General features: G+C 42.1%; 1 protein-coding gene across 1 annotated transcript; it reads left to right on the top strand.

The window, feature by feature from the left end:
- Positions 1–3,371: 3,371 nt before the first annotated feature.
- LOC111954208 (dehydrodolichyl diphosphate synthase complex subunit nus1) lies at positions 3,372–14,348 on the top strand. The gene is made up of 5 exons (XM_023973746.3): positions 3,372–4,085; positions 5,560–5,694; positions 10,631–10,783; positions 11,736–11,835; positions 13,205–14,348. The coding sequence occupies exons 1-5, from the start codon at positions 3,719–3,721 to the stop codon at positions 13,293–13,295; spliced, it is 846 nt and encodes a 281-aa protein (XP_023829514.1). The 5' UTR covers positions 3,372–3,718; the 3' UTR covers positions 13,296–14,348.
- The last annotated feature ends 1,317 nt before the right edge of the window (positions 14,349–15,665 follow it).

Genomic DNA, 15,665 nt, shown 5'->3' with positions numbered 1-15,665 from the left:
CATTTACTTGGCACAAACAGATGCAAATAATCTGCTATAGGATAAGCCACATAATTACTTTTGTGTGTGTTTGTTTTGTTCTGAATTTAAGTGGCATCTTAGTTGATACTGTAAAAAAGTGTTATGCACACTTTGCAAAAACAATAGACAAATAAATAAATACTAGCTACAGATAACTAATGACTTGCACTTCTAGGGTGCTTGACCTGCACGGTTTCCACTAGTTAYCACAGCCACAAAGTCAAAATGGTCTATATCGTAAAAATGTATAAAATCTAAAATGTGCTTTTAGATCTTCATTTGAAGTTAAGGTTACGGGTAAGGTCTATACATATTTACCTCTATCACTACAGTATAGTATCCCTGCACACTGTACATTTGGTATTGGGAACTGACCCTGTTTAAAGCTTCTTACCATCTCGTATTCTTCTTATTTCTTATTTGTATTACACGTATATTTTTGTTCTACCTTATTTTTTAGTACTACATTGATATTGATCACTATATTGCTGAGTTTATTGTTCTGTATTGCTGAATTTTATTCATCACATACACATGGTTAGCAGATGTTAATGCGAGTGTAGCAAAATGCTTGTGCTTCTAGTTCCGACCGTGCAGTAATATCTAACAAGTAATCTAACAATTTCACAACAACTACCTTATACACACACAAGTGTAAAGGAATGAATAAGAATATGTACATATAAATATATGGATGAGCGATGGCTGAACAGCATAGGCAAGATGCAGTAGATGGTATAGAGTACAGTATATACATATGAGATGAGTAATGTAGGGTATGTGAACATTATATAAAGTGGCATTGTTTAAAGTGACTAGTGATACATTTATTACATCCAATTTTTTTTGATTGAAGTGGCTAGAGATTTGAGTCAGTATGTTGGCAGCAGCCACTCAATGTTGGTGATGGCTGTTTAACAGTCTGATGGCCTTGGGATAGAAGCTGTTTTTCAGTCTCTCGGTCCCAGCTTTGATGCACCTGTACTGACCTCGCGTTCTGGATGATTGCGTGGTGAACAGGCAGTGGCTCGGGTGGTTGTTGTCCTTGTTGATCTTTTTGGCCTTCCTGTGACATCGGGTGGTGTAGGTGTCCTGGAGGGCAGGTAGTTAGCCGCCGGTGATGCGTTGTGCAGACCTCACTACCCTCTGGAGAGCCTTACAGTTGTGGACGGAGCAGTTGCCGTACCAGGTGGTGATACAGCCCGACAGGATGCTCTCGATTGTGCATCTGTAAAAGTTGTGTGAGTGTTTTTGGTGACAAGCCAAATTTCTTCAGCCTCCTGAGGTTGAAGATTCTTCACCACGATGTCTGTGTGGGTGGACCATTTCAGTTTGTCCGTGATGTGTACGCCGAGGAACTTAAAACTTTCCACCTCCTCCACTACTGTCCCGTCGATTTGGATAGGGAGGTGCTCTCTCTGCTGTTCCTGAAGTAGTTGAAATGGCAAGGTTTGTGACTTTGTGGCTGTGGTAACTAATGACGACCTGCCTGCACTTTACCTCTAGGTTCTGTTGTCACTAGTTACTACAGCCATAAAGTAATAAACCCCACATATTTCTACAATTTATCTTAAAAATGGGATTTTAAACCTAACCCTAACCTTAAGCCTAACTTTAACCACACTGCTAGTCTTATTCCTAACTCTAACCTTAAATTAAACACAAACAGCAAATGTTTTGTTTTCATGTTTGTTAATAATGAATGTTTACAATATAGCCAAATGTGAAATTGTGGATGTGGTAACTAGTGGACACCTCTAGGTTCTGACAAAAAGAACAACCAGAGTATCTCGGCATGCGTTTGAGGGGACGGGCGGACGGGAAGTGGGAAGATGGCGGAAGTGGATGCTGAGTTCGAATCCAGTAGCGCGTCAAGCAAATTTGGTGAAGACGAATGTTCTGAATGGACAACAGTAGTATCAAAAACTGGAACAAAAACGACATTTTCTAAAATTGCAGTGGATAATACGTGTGTGAATGATAATGAATCTCTTCTTATTGGGATACGTTTGTTGAGTAAGGATGCATATGTGGCAAACCCATTTGAGGTGTCGAAGATTGTGAAGCATGGGCTTGGAAAAGTGGAGTCTGTCAGAGTGACCAGGAGTGGTCTTATTAATTGTATTTCTGAAGAACAGGGGAAGATTGCAGTGGGCCTCAAGAGAATCCGGACAACAGAAGTGTTGTGTTTTGAATTTGAGTAGAGCACCCGTCAAAGGAGTCATCTCAGGGGCGACAAAGATCATTCCTGGTGTGGTTGGTGCCCTGCGTCTGACCCACTGGGTGAACGGGGGAAAATGAAGAAAGTCTGTCGGTCCTGTTGTTTTTTGATAAAGAGCAAATACCTATGCATGTGAAGCTTGGTTATGTAAGATAGGCTGTAAGAGCTTTCGTCTCCAAACCACTGCAGTGTTAGAATTGTAAAGGATTTGGCCATGTTTCAAGTGTGTGCAGACAAAACAGTATACGTACTGAAATAAATGTGTGTAGAAGGATGACAGTGTTGCAATTGTGGTGGGGATCATGATCCTGAGTTACTGGAGTGCCCTTTAAGGGTGAAGGAGATTGAGGTGGCAAAAGCTAGAGCGGTCAATCAAATCTCCTATGCAGAGGCGATTAAAATCATTGAGTGACTAGTGATGCTAGTGAATATATGGTAGTGGATACACCACAGCCTGTAGTAAATGTTTGCTGCCAGACAAAAGATACCGTGTGTTAAAAATKTGGATTTTGTTGTGTTCATTAACACATTTATAAACTGTAGAGCACAAGTCTCAAAGAAGTCTATGAAACTGGACATTATTGTGGCTGCAGCAGAAAAGTTTTGGGGATTTAAGGATTTTACATCTGAAGACTTGCAAGGGCTACTGGCGCCAGAAGACCCACACTACCAGATTCGCCTTGAGCCTGTGTAGGTGTAACAGATTTAGCTTCCGTCCCTCTCCTCGCCCCGAAACAGGGACCCTCTGCACACATCAACAACTGCCTCCCACAATACATCATTACCTATCGCTCCATAAAAGCCGCTGCCCTWGCAGAGCAAGGGAAACAACTACTTCAAGGTCTCAGAGCGAGTGACGTCATTGATTGAAACGCTATAAGCCGCACCCGGCTACCTAACTAGCCATTTCACACCGATTACATAGGGATCAGATCTGTTGAATTTTTTTAACAGACAGGTTGTTTGATTTATTGTATTTTTTTTGTAATTTGTTCAGTTTTTTTGGAGGGAATCCTGTTTCCATCCCGCATAATAGGTGGCGGGATGCACATTAATTTGTGTGATCGTTAATATACTGTAACGTACCTGGGTTTATAAGCGCGGATATAGACTCTGCCGCTTGAGGATGCTTTTGCAGCACAGTCGATAGCGCGCTGGACTTCGGGCTAGAAGGTCGAGGGATAGAGACCTGCTCCCTTGCCTGTTTCATTACATAGAATAAAAAAACAACCCTACGTAGATCTCGCGTGATTTCATATTTGCTGAATCGTCCAATCAGTGAGCTACGTGTATCCTTCGGGTTCAGGGGGTAAAGGTTGGATGAAGATGGCAGCCGTGTAAACTGAGGCGTTGGCAGTACGCTAAATGGCTCACGGGAGTAGATTAGGGTGTATCCATATCTAGACTTGAAATGCAGAGCTCGGTAGATACCTGATAATTATTCAATTTCAAGATTTTGTCGAGGAAGGCGGCATAATGGCAATAGTGTACGAGTTCGTGTGGCAGGTTCTGCATGTCCTTCTTCACATTCATAGAACGCTTATCACTTGGTTCCGACTCCGTCTTCGGAATTGGAATGGGCAACTGTGGTCACGAGCCTTAACGGCGCTTATTGTGCCGATAGCTCTCTCGTTTCCTAACCAAAAAAATATTGTCCCAGCACCCGGTAAACGCGTTGGTCGTCGGTATCGCTGGGGGGCGGATGGGAAATCTCTGGAGAAGCTGCCTGACCATATCGGCTTATTGATAGCGGAAGAGGAGCCACGGTACACAGATATAGCCAACCTTGTGGTGTGGTGCATGGCAGTCGGCATATCTTATGTCAGTGTGTACGATAATTACGGTAAGATTATTTCATTTCTTCGTTATTTTATTTATAATAATTGACACCAGGAAGTGTTGCTAAATACCGCACCACCAGACAGTCACGTGCGCTGCAGTGCAGACCCTTGCCAGCCAGCCATATTTTGATTTGTTTGTAATCRGCGATTGTTGAACTTTCCTATTCATGGTACGTTGTTAGTTGCCTTGGATAACTGTTACCTAGCTATCTATCAATTCTGATAGTCAAATGGCTTTACCCAGCCTTCTTCCATAATTTGTGCCATATCTGCTTAGGCCTCAGGTGCCTAATGCTATTATAAACAGGTTAGCCACGTAATTACAGCAGTACAATTGAATGTTTTGTAATTACCAGTAAAAAAAAATGTTTTGTCATACTGTTGTATATGGTCTGATCTACAACGGTTGTCGGCCAATCAGCATTCAGGGCTCCAACCACCCAGTTTATAAATTGTCTTTGGGCCCTGCCCTCGTTCCCAAATGGCATGTCTTGTCATTAGAGAAACCGCTGGAGTGTAATAGTTTATTTTCTATCAACTCTAACAATGTTGTATAGCTAGATTATAGAATATGATTTCAACTGGTGGAGTCCCGACTCTCAATAGGCTTTCAAGATTTGCCCTGTGGCTTTTTCACCTATTCTCTGAGCCTAGAGGGAATTGGCTTAACTGAAGGTTATACACACACAGTATTTCTGTTCTTGCTTCCCGAGTGGCGCAGCGGTCTAAGGCACTGCATCTCAGTGCAAGAGGTGTCACTACAGTCCCTGGTTCGAATCCAGGCTGAATCACATCCGGCTGTGATTGGGAGTCCCATAGGGCGGCGCTCAATTGGCCCAGCGTCGTCCGGGTTTGGCCGGGGTAGGTCGTCATGGTAAATAAGAATTTGTTCTTAACTGACTTGCCTAGTTAAATAAAAATAAAATTTACCACAGCCACTCTTACTGGGTCATGCTAGTTGTTTGAAAATATTGTTTACGCCTTCTTGAGTGGTGTGGTTCCTCAATGTCTGCTGACTTGTGTCATCAGTCTCTCGCAGCCAAATCTGGCATATGATGCATTATTCCCTCCTAATTACAAGACTTCTTATAATATTTTGTTAATTTTAGGTATCAGTTTTGAAAGGTTGCAAATCTCCTTGTTTTTTCGTCTTTCAGTTAAGTTCAGATGTGCCCAATGTTCCTAACCCCCAGTGAGAGGTTGAAACCCCCCCCCTCCCCCCAACAGATAACATATCCATTTTGGTTGGTCATGGCTAGAAGGGATCCAGCTTTTGTGAAATTAATGTCAAAAGTAGATTTTATTTTATTTATTTTAGCTAGCCCTTTCCCTAACCTTAACCTAATTATCCTAACATGCTATGTTAATTCTCCTAAACTGCTGCATAAGTTCTCCTAACCTGCTACAAAAAGTAAAATCTGACATTAATTTGACTAAAGATGGATCCCTTCTAGCCATGACCCTTTTGGTTCCCAGGTGTCTTCAGGAGGAACAACTCAAGGCTGATGGATGAGATCCTGAAGCAGCAGCAGGAGCTCCTAGATCTAGAAGGCTCCAAGCAGCTCTCTGTGGAGTTCCTTAACAATGGCACTGACAAACAGGACCAACAAGGTGAGACACTTGAACACTGAACAGCAGGGGCTGTATGCATCTCAGATTAGGAGTGCTGGTCTAAAGCGGCACTCCACAAAAAAAATCAATAATTACACACAAACAATCCTAGTCTATGGAAGCTGGCATAATGCTAATCGCAAACTAAATGCCAAACGTTAACTCTAATACAGGTTGCTACCAGTGGTGGTAGCTCTTCCTTTATCAGGAGATGTGCTTCAAATGTAAGTAGGATTCATATAGGCCTTATATAAGCTATATCCATCAATTTAATAATCTATTTTTCTGGTGCGCTTAAATTTTATGTGGTGCTCCTAACTTTTCAAAATTAGGAGCACCAGTGCTACCAATAAAACAAATTAATTTAGAGCCCCAAGTGCCAGGGCAAAAACTAAAATGTGCACCCCTTTCGGTCCCCGGGACCAGGATTAAGAAACACTGCACTAAACTGATCTTAAATCAGCACTCCTACACCTACTCGACGCTTGATACATACGGCCTCTCAACATCTGGAACAATGGGACATGCCCTGTGGTTTCTCTGCTATTCTCCGTCCTTACTCCTGTAGTATGCCATAATCGGGTTAAACCAGAAGAACTAGACGGACTACAACCAAGAAGAGAAGAGGCATTCAGAATTCTGCCATGTGTAGTATGAATAATCAATTCAATTCTATTGGATACTAAATAATATATGAAACCCTTTAGGGCAATTTAGATTGCAAGGCAATCTGGAGTAATATTCACAATTCATCATCACTTATTGAATGAAGTTTGAAACGGATTATGAATATTATTCCAATACACCAGGCTTGAAAGCATGATTGCATCATCATCTGTGGCATTTGTTTATTGAAGAGCATGTGCACTGCAGCCAGCCTGTATTGACTGATTAAGATCTATTCTATTGTGTAGTCTTACTGGCCGTCTGCGKTTGGCAACTACACCATTATCCCCTGAGCAAGTCAATCTGTTATGACACACGGTCTCACACACACACACAGACCATATAGAGTAGTAAAGGAACACAACCCAGAATAATTCTCTTCAAGGAATTCTTGTTTTTCCCTTTCATAGAACCTATAATTCACTTGTATAACTTACGAATTATAGGATCTCTATGTTCTCTTGTTATTCATTTGTTTTGTAACCCATAAATGTGATATTAATATGGAACGCCGTTTGGGTCTTTGCGTGTCAAGAAAGATACACATCAAATAACACTAACGCATCAAATAAGCTTGTTGACCAATCAGGATCTGAATATGACTGCACGTCGCGTAATAATGTAGCACATTCATAATTTTTTTACATCGTTATGACACATTGATTACACTGTCACTCGTATTTCATATGTCACAACGATTCACCTGTTACGTATCATATGATGCTGGTAAAGTTGTCTCGTGCACCTTCTGCTGCCATACGTGCGCAGACACACTTCCCCAAGCGCTGGACAGYGCTGGTCATAAAAAAAGCTAGCTAGCTGATGGATGCAAACAATGTTCTTTCCCAAAAATATAACAAAATGACAATCCGTTTCAGTAGCTATTGTTAGCTAGCTAACTATCTAGGCTAGGTGTCATCTAAAATACCCATAATATATAAGACAGTTCTTACATGCTGACCAGACCGCTCGCGCATGTTGATTTTTGTCCATCCACTCCAGATGCGATCAAGACACGCAGGTTGAAATATCAAAACGAACTCTGAAAAGGCTATATTAATTTGGGGACATGTTGAAAAGCATTAAACATTTATGGCAATTGCTGTTGCTAGCTAATTTGTACTGGGATAAAAACATTGAGTTGTTATTTTACCTGAAATGCACAAGGTCCTCTACTCCAACAATTAAACTCCAACAATTAATCCACAGATCAAAGGGTAAACCGAGTTCGTTTCTAGTAATCTCTCCTCCTTCAGGTTTCTTCTTCTTTGAACTTTATACGCTGTGGTGGCATATTTCTGCTTTACCAAATGAGGAGAGTTACAAACTACACACCAGTCAGAGTTATAGTTAAACTACATCTTTAATAATAAGCTTTGCAATAGCATTTGACTTTCAAGAATTTACTATTTCTAATGAACCGTTGAGAAGAGACTACAGAAAATTACAAGGATCTTTTATAGCCAAGATACACCACTCTCAACTTACATGACGAATCACAGATCTTAGGAACTGTTCACAAAGAAATACTTTTTCTTGAGAAAGGACTATCCCACAGCCAGATAACAGTCGCTATTAATTATCGTTGAGTTTGGTCCCTCAGACGAGGTTCTAATCTCGTTGCTGTTACTTCATAGTACAAAAACACCAACTCATCCAATGGCATATATCAATTATTGACTCTAGATACTCCCATCTCAAGTAAACCCCCTCTTGACCCCACTCCTGGACAAGCTCACTGAGGGGAGTGAGCCTCTAGGTCATACACTATCCCAGGATAAGTGTAAGATCAGAGAGGACATACAATGTTTCCAGACACTGCCATACACCTCCCCCCAATGGGAAAAGGAGGGAGTGACTGGCACACAGACATTGTGGAGACAAGTAATTGGTTCCCCATTATTCACGCCATCCTTTCACATTGTTTAAAAATAGGTAAAGACACATTCACATATGAAGACAATGTTCCATTCTGTCCTCTTCCCTTTCTGATATTCTGCATAGCACCAGGGACATGTGAAAGACAAGCCTGACCTCTCCCCTCTCTGGGCCCCAAGTGACTGAGCCCTAGCTGAGGGGAAAGTGCAACTGCCAACACCAGAGTCCGAAGGGATACATTCTAATGACGAGTATCTCACATAAGCATATTATGCAAATAAAACATCTTAATTATCTATGTTACCCAACTAATTCTGATTCATCTGCCACAACGTCGGTTACCAACCAACTTTAAGGTGCATTACCCCTACCGACTGGATTGTGGACCTCAGTTCATCCTTCATTCACCCACATGGGTATATGCTCCTAAAAACCAATGAGGAGATGGGAAAGGCAGGACTTACAGCTCATCAAACGTCACAAATGGAACCAAGTTCTATTTTAGCACCTGGCTACGCAGACAGCATTGTGGGTTTAATGATTGAATAACATGTATGTGTACATTTATTTTGCGCCGCGTGCAGTGAGGTCAGCATGTTATTTGATTAACGGTGGTCGGACCCGCCAATGTGAAGCTAGACACAATAAGGATTAGCCACAATAGTGGAATTTTGTGGTTTGCCTTCAAAATAAGTCTGTAATTGACAGTGATGCAAATGAATACAAATAGTGGAATTGTGCCATAATTTAATAAATCATGCTTAACAAGGTTGAAATGTTATATAAATTTAACAAAGGCAATTTGTTAATTTGACAAAAATATGTTTAAATCACACTGGATGTATTAGACTTTAAAATCAAATTTTATTGGTCACATAGACACGGTTAGGAGATGTTTATTGCGAGTGCTAGTGCTTCTAGTTCCAACCGTGCAGCAATATCTAATAAGTAATATCTAACAATTCCACAACAAATACCTAATACACACATCTAAGTAAAGGGATGGAATAAGAATATATAAATATATGGATGAGCAATGTCAGTGCGTATAGGCTAAGATGCAATAGATAGTATAGAATACAGTATATACATATTAGATGAGTAATGCAAGATATGTAAACATTATTAAAGTGGCATTATTAAAGTGACTAGTGTTCCATTAAAGTGGGCAATGATTTCAAGTCTGTATATAGGCAACTCTGTGCTAGTGATGATTGTTTAACAGTCTGATTGCCTTGAGATAGAAGCTGTTTTTCAGTCTCTCGGTCCCAGCTTTGATGCACCTGTACTGACCTCACCTTCTGGATACTAGCGGGGTGAACAGGCAGTGGCTCGAGTGGTTGTTGTCCTTGATAATCTTTTTTGCCTTCCTGTGACATCGGGTGCTGTAGGTGTCCTGGAGGGCAGGTAGTTCGCATTGGGGGCATACTTATTTCACTATACAGCCTTACCTATGGATTGTGGATCAATGACATGGGTTATCAGTCTAATCAGTGACAACCACAGAACACAACTGTGAAGAGTTTACACAAATATTATCGCCGTAGCTCTTATCAGGGACTTTGAGGGAAGTCAGCTTATTGTGCATACTGACAACCATATTGCACTGTACAGTCTTACCTATGGTCTGTGGATCAATTACATGGGGTATCAGTCTACTCAGTGACACCCAGAGAACATTTGCGTTGTAGCTCTTATTGCGTGAATCTGAATTGAGCTACATTTATTGTATCAGTCATCCTACTATGTGTATTGAACACGCTTCCAGAGGAAAAACAATACAACGTGGCTTTTTTGGAGTCTAACTCTGAGGAGGACGTTGTGGGGGAACCACTTGTGTGTACTGAGTAGACTGCTAAAGCTAGCTAGCTACTGCAGAAGTTGCTAATAAAATCTGTATCAAAGATATTCGCAAGCATTTTTGATCCTGATCTTATTTCAAATGCTGACACAAACGTTTTCCTATTCGGTTGAACACATAATGCCTTATTACCCACGCGGTATTGTGGACAGATCGTTCGTGGCCGGTGTGTGCTTGTTTGCAGACTTATTTTTTGTACAGCTTTGACAGTGCTACTGATCGTAGTGGTGGAGCGTGGCTTGCTCGTGCGAATTCAGCACATCATAGAATTGTTTTATTTGACATGTCAAATAGTGTTATTTGACTTGTATAGTTTGACACCCAAATACCCAAACGGCATTCCATATATTAAAGCGTAACAGCAGGATTGTAAAGCAGGCATTCCCACCCACTAACCTTCAGTCAAACAGACACCTGACACGTTTACCATTGATTGTTATGATTAGTGTGTGTGTGTGTGTGTGTGCGTGCCTGAGTACCGGTATGTGTGTTTGTGGGGCGCATCATGACTGTATTCCTCTGTTTCCACAGTGCTGTCGTGTCAGTCTGTGTTGAAGGTGCTGTCTCCAGACGACGGCAAGCTGAGGATCGTGCAGGCAGCACAGCAGCTGTGTAGAGCTGTGGAGCAGAGGGAAAAGACATCCAAAGACATCAATGTCACTATGTTGGACTCCCTACTCAGAGGTGAGGAGGCCCCAAGATCAGCAGGAGGACATGCAATTGGTTCTTACCGGTCTTTAGTGTATTGTTATTCGTTGACTGGGACAACACCTTTATTTAATTGCTTAATCGTCAGGATAAAACCCATAGACATTCTATTGATCATAACAGTATTAATCATAGACTGTAAATCATCTGATATTAATCTGTGCTGCACTATTACAAGCTGGAGTACAGTCAGTGAAGCTTAGCTCACCAGCTCTCCTTTGGCATGATGTTCAGAGTAGCAATTTCACTCTATTTGAAGCTCAGGAAGGATGGAGGACAGAAATTGGGTAAAGGTCAAGCAGCTCCAACAGTGTTTGATCAAAAGATGTAGAAGATGAAGCACTCTGAGCCAGAGCTCCTCTCTCAATGTGGGTTTTTTGACCTGAGCCCTTTGCCCGCCCCGGCTCTGCCCATCGTTAGCCCCTGGCTAAGACTGATCACCCTCACTAGCTGTAAATCACATCACCATTACTTTAGTGGAACACATCCTTTTGCACTCACAAATCAAAACTCTTGTAGAAGGTGATGGATGAGACCGAAGGCAGAAATGTGAACAAACTGATGAGAAAGATGGTCTCCAGATAGAATATAAACTACAGAGGATAGCAGAGTTCACTTCAGTGCAGTTGAGTCGAATCCAATCACATCCAGTGTAGTGTACAGTGAAGTTATTGTGTGTTTACTTCTCTGGGCCAGTGAGTGCAGCTGTTCCTCAGCAGTCAGTGTCTATGGGGCTTGGCAAGCTGCTGCTGTAGTGCTCTAACACCCCCCTCTCAAAAAAGAAAAGGCATTTCAGATGGTTATTTCTTAATCTTTTCCACAGTCCTTATGCAAACCAACCTCTGAAATGCTCGAAACGGTGCACTCTGAAATTTCCAGTGATTGGTTGTTCCATTGATCTCTCTCCATGCTGTCTCTGTATGTGCAGAGTCGAAGAGTACACCAGATCCAGACCTGGTTCTGAAGTTCGGCCCAGTAGAAAGCACCCTGGGATTCCTGCCCTGGCACATCAGACTGACAGAGTTCATGTGAGTATTGTACAGTGTCTGTCTGTGTGCACACGTTCGATAAGGCTGCCTCACTCGTGTAGAAGACTGCTGGGATAGCCGCTGCTCTGAAGAGCTGGACACGAATAACAATGAGGTTCCTTTCTTATTCTTCATAACCACTCTGTGTGTGTGTGTGACAGAGAGGGAGAGTTTGTGTGCATGCCTTTGCTTTGCCTCCTGAGTAGAATTGATATGGGCCTGTTGTGCTTATCTGTGCAGATTAACTGGTAAACCTGCCTGCTGCCTAATTTGTCTCCTGTCTTGACAGATTGACAAGGCTTTTTAAAACGCTGCTGTACGCTGCTGTGAATCCAGTAGAAATAGCAGTGCTGTTTTAATGGAAACGGAGGGGAAATTATGCAGTTCAGCCTTCATAAGATGCGACTTGACAGATTATGATGCATCACTAAAAATTGCAGAAATCCTATTTCTAGACATTAGCTATGTTTCCATTAACTGGTCCAGTGATTAAAAATAAATAAATAAAATCATAGAAAATCGACAATTGCATGCTAGGCTACGTTTCCATTTAACTATCTTGTGTTGATAAAGATAGCTGGATGTGATGGCATCACTTCGGAAGAAAACGAGTGTTGACTAGCTAAACCTTTATTTAGCTAGGCAAGTCAGTTAAGAACAAATTCTTATTTACAATGACAGCCTAGGAACAGTGAGTTAACGGTCTTGTTCAGGGGCAGAACGATCGATTTTTACCTTGTCAGCTCGGGGATTTGATCTAGCAACCTTTCGGTTACTGGCCCAACGCTCTAACCACTAGGCTTCCTACCGCCCAAAAAGTTGGTTAACAAACTGAAAGGGTGCGTGCTGCCACCTACAGTTATGGAATGTTTGCTCACAAGTTTAAATCATTAGCTGATCCCTTCTGATGACCTGGATGGAATTATGTGAACCTTCCTTAACCTATAGGAAGTCCCACCCAGTTGAGGACTTTCACTATTTTGAAGTAGTCAACGGCGCTGCCCATGCTTAATAAACAGGCTTTTGGGCACTAGAGTCCTATCATTGTCAGGGATTTGCAAGGACATTTTGGGCCTTGACCTCCATCAAACACTAGATGGCCATATAGTGCTGTAACTGCTTTAGACATTAACTCAAGCAGCAGCTTTCGGGAATCACAGGAGATTTTTTACATAATTGTATTTGGAGTACGCCTTTTAACTAATGTAACATGGTAACATTTCTGTTCATCACTTATTGCTTGGTATCTATTTTACCAACATTATTTTATATTCATAGATTTTACTCTACTGCCCATAGCTACTGCCATCTGAGGTAGGCTAGAAGTGTCTCTGTAGTTTCTTTCTAACATCCTCCCTCTCTCCTGCAGCTCCTTACCCTCCCATGTAGACGTCTCCTATGAGGACTTATTCAGCGCCTTGCAGCGCTACGCCTCCTGTGAGCAGCGGCTGGGGAAGTGAGTGATTGGCCCCGCCCCTCCAGAGGAAGGGGAACGACAAGGGTGTGGGGTACGGGTCCGCCCTAGCCCCTCTTCCTCCCGGGTCTCTATGTTTGCAGTACAGGCACTAGAGAACAAGCAACCAGCCAGACAGCGTACTGCCGCATCACATTGAATCTCACCTCCGCTCACTCGGACTCACTGCTCCTCCGCAACGTGAAAGGGTCACCAGGCTGCCTCTGTGAGGCATGCTGGGTAGTACGGACCCTGACAAGGTAATGGCACGCACTGAACATCAGCGGGCTTGGAAGAGATCGGCCAATGCCCCTGCGTCAGCTGTATTAACGAGGAACCAACATTACCTGGAGGACATTGTTAACCGTATGGTGTAAATCTAGTGTTGCTTTGCTTCTCTCTCGCTCTCTCTCTGTTTGCTGTAGATCCTGCTGTGCCCCTGAGGTATGAATGAGGATAATGGATAAAGCTTTCTGCTGCTCTGGAAGGGAGTGATGTGTTGGGAGGAATGTGCCAGGCAGAATGTTTAATGCTAAACAACAACATTGCTCTTCAGGTCTCTCCATCTCTGTAAAGGACTGCATGGAGGACCTTGGGGTTTTTCTGGAAATATACATTATATAAGTGTGCTTCAAATGTAGCGCTTGATCAATATGGTACGGGAGGATGTGGAACGAGAGCTCTGTGATACGGGACTATACTCTGCATGTTAAGGATGTCTACATGGTTGTGCTGTGTCTTCATTCAGAGTTACTATTGGTGGACTGTGTGTGTGTCTGCTTTTGTACATGTGTGAAACTCAGCCAGCAAGTTACACTAAACCTACACAAAATCCAATCTTTGCAATCAATCAGGGTGAAAAATAAAGCAGTTGTCTGTATACAATTTCCCCCATGACCAACACTATTTTATTTGGTGTTGAATTACTAGGTTTTCACTCCGTTGTCCATAACATTAGGATTTTTGCATGTTGAGCCCCTTAATCCTCAATGCTGCTGTCTGTTGTTGTTAATCCATGTGAATATTGACTAACATTTGTATTAAAGTGTTTTGCTATTTCTTTCATCTCATGAACTTGTTTAAAACCCAGATTCAGTATTTTATTTTCCTTTCTCTCTGGTTAGATGGCATACAGGAGTATTTACACTGTAGGGATATCCTAGATAGAGGACTAGTGCCCAAATGCCAATTTTAGCATGGGCAGTGCCATTGAGGACTTTAACCATTTTTGAAGTAGTCAACTGGGTGGGACTTCCTATTGGTTAAGGAAGGATCACGTGATACCATCTTGGACTTCTCAGCCAATTAATTATACTAGTAAGCAAACATTCCATAACTGCAGGTGGCAGTAAATCGCCAACCTGGGCTTTATGCCTTTTCAAACAACACTCCAGGTGGCCGTATGCATTTACACCATAATGCTAACTGATTACCTGTGGGACTGAAACTCCCAACTCCTCACTAGCCAGTGGTTGGGTTGTCATAGGAAGGTTAATMAATAAATGTTACTGAAAACCACATATATGCAGTACACCTATATGCTTTGTTTGGGTTGGATTCCCTCAGCATCTTCTAAAGGTAGACTGAACAGCTGATAATGTCTTCATAATCTTCCTGAGAGCTAAATTGAACCGATGTAAAAGGTTGATTTGTAGAGTTGTGTTGTCTGATCTTGTTCTCTGCATGTCCCCTCACATGTACTGTGTTCTATGGTAAGGTGAACAAGTGTTTTACTCCCTGTAATGTATGCACCGAAAGGCCTGCTGGATTTAACCTCAAATGATCAACTATTGAATAATGGACTGAGAGTGAAGCTGTAGTAACCTTGGATGTGTTAGATATTAATTGAATGTTTTATTTGCACTGACACCGGTGGTTTGCCGTTCTCTGATCATTGCGTCCCAACCCATATAACCAAGTATGTGTTTCACCATCTGAAAGCTGTGTGCCTAGGGAGAGGCACTCGGATGCAGGATTCTAGTCATTCTGAAGTGATATGCAGCAGTCATTCAAATGCATGGTGGACTGCACCATCATTCAAAGGGAAAGCATCTTCAAACGCTTCTTTTTAAACGCTTAATTTTAAATACTAATGTGTGTTGTGTTTTCGATACAGGCAGGCTTACACACCTGCAGCTGAGAGCAGCTCAAACCACTGTACTGCTACTCTACTCTCTGATGCAGCACTTTACATAAGTCTTAACATCCCCCTCAAATGGAAGAGGGTTGGGTGTAGTGTTTTCAGATGAGGCAGATGTGGCAGCTGCGTGTAAACATTGAGGCAGATTTGCTTTAAATCCACCCTTAATGTCAGTCTTTTAGACCAAGTGAAGGCATATGGGCTGCAGAAATGGAGAACTACATGAAATTACGTTGG

This window comes from Salvelinus sp. IW2-2015, linkage group LG28, assembly GCF_002910315.2.
Source record: "Salvelinus sp. IW2-2015 linkage group LG28, ASM291031v2, whole genome shotgun sequence".
Classification (NCBI taxonomy): domain Eukaryota; kingdom Metazoa; phylum Chordata; class Actinopteri; order Salmoniformes; family Salmonidae; genus Salvelinus; species Salvelinus sp. IW2-2015.
This window is presented reverse-complemented; position numbering and strand designations above follow the sequence as displayed.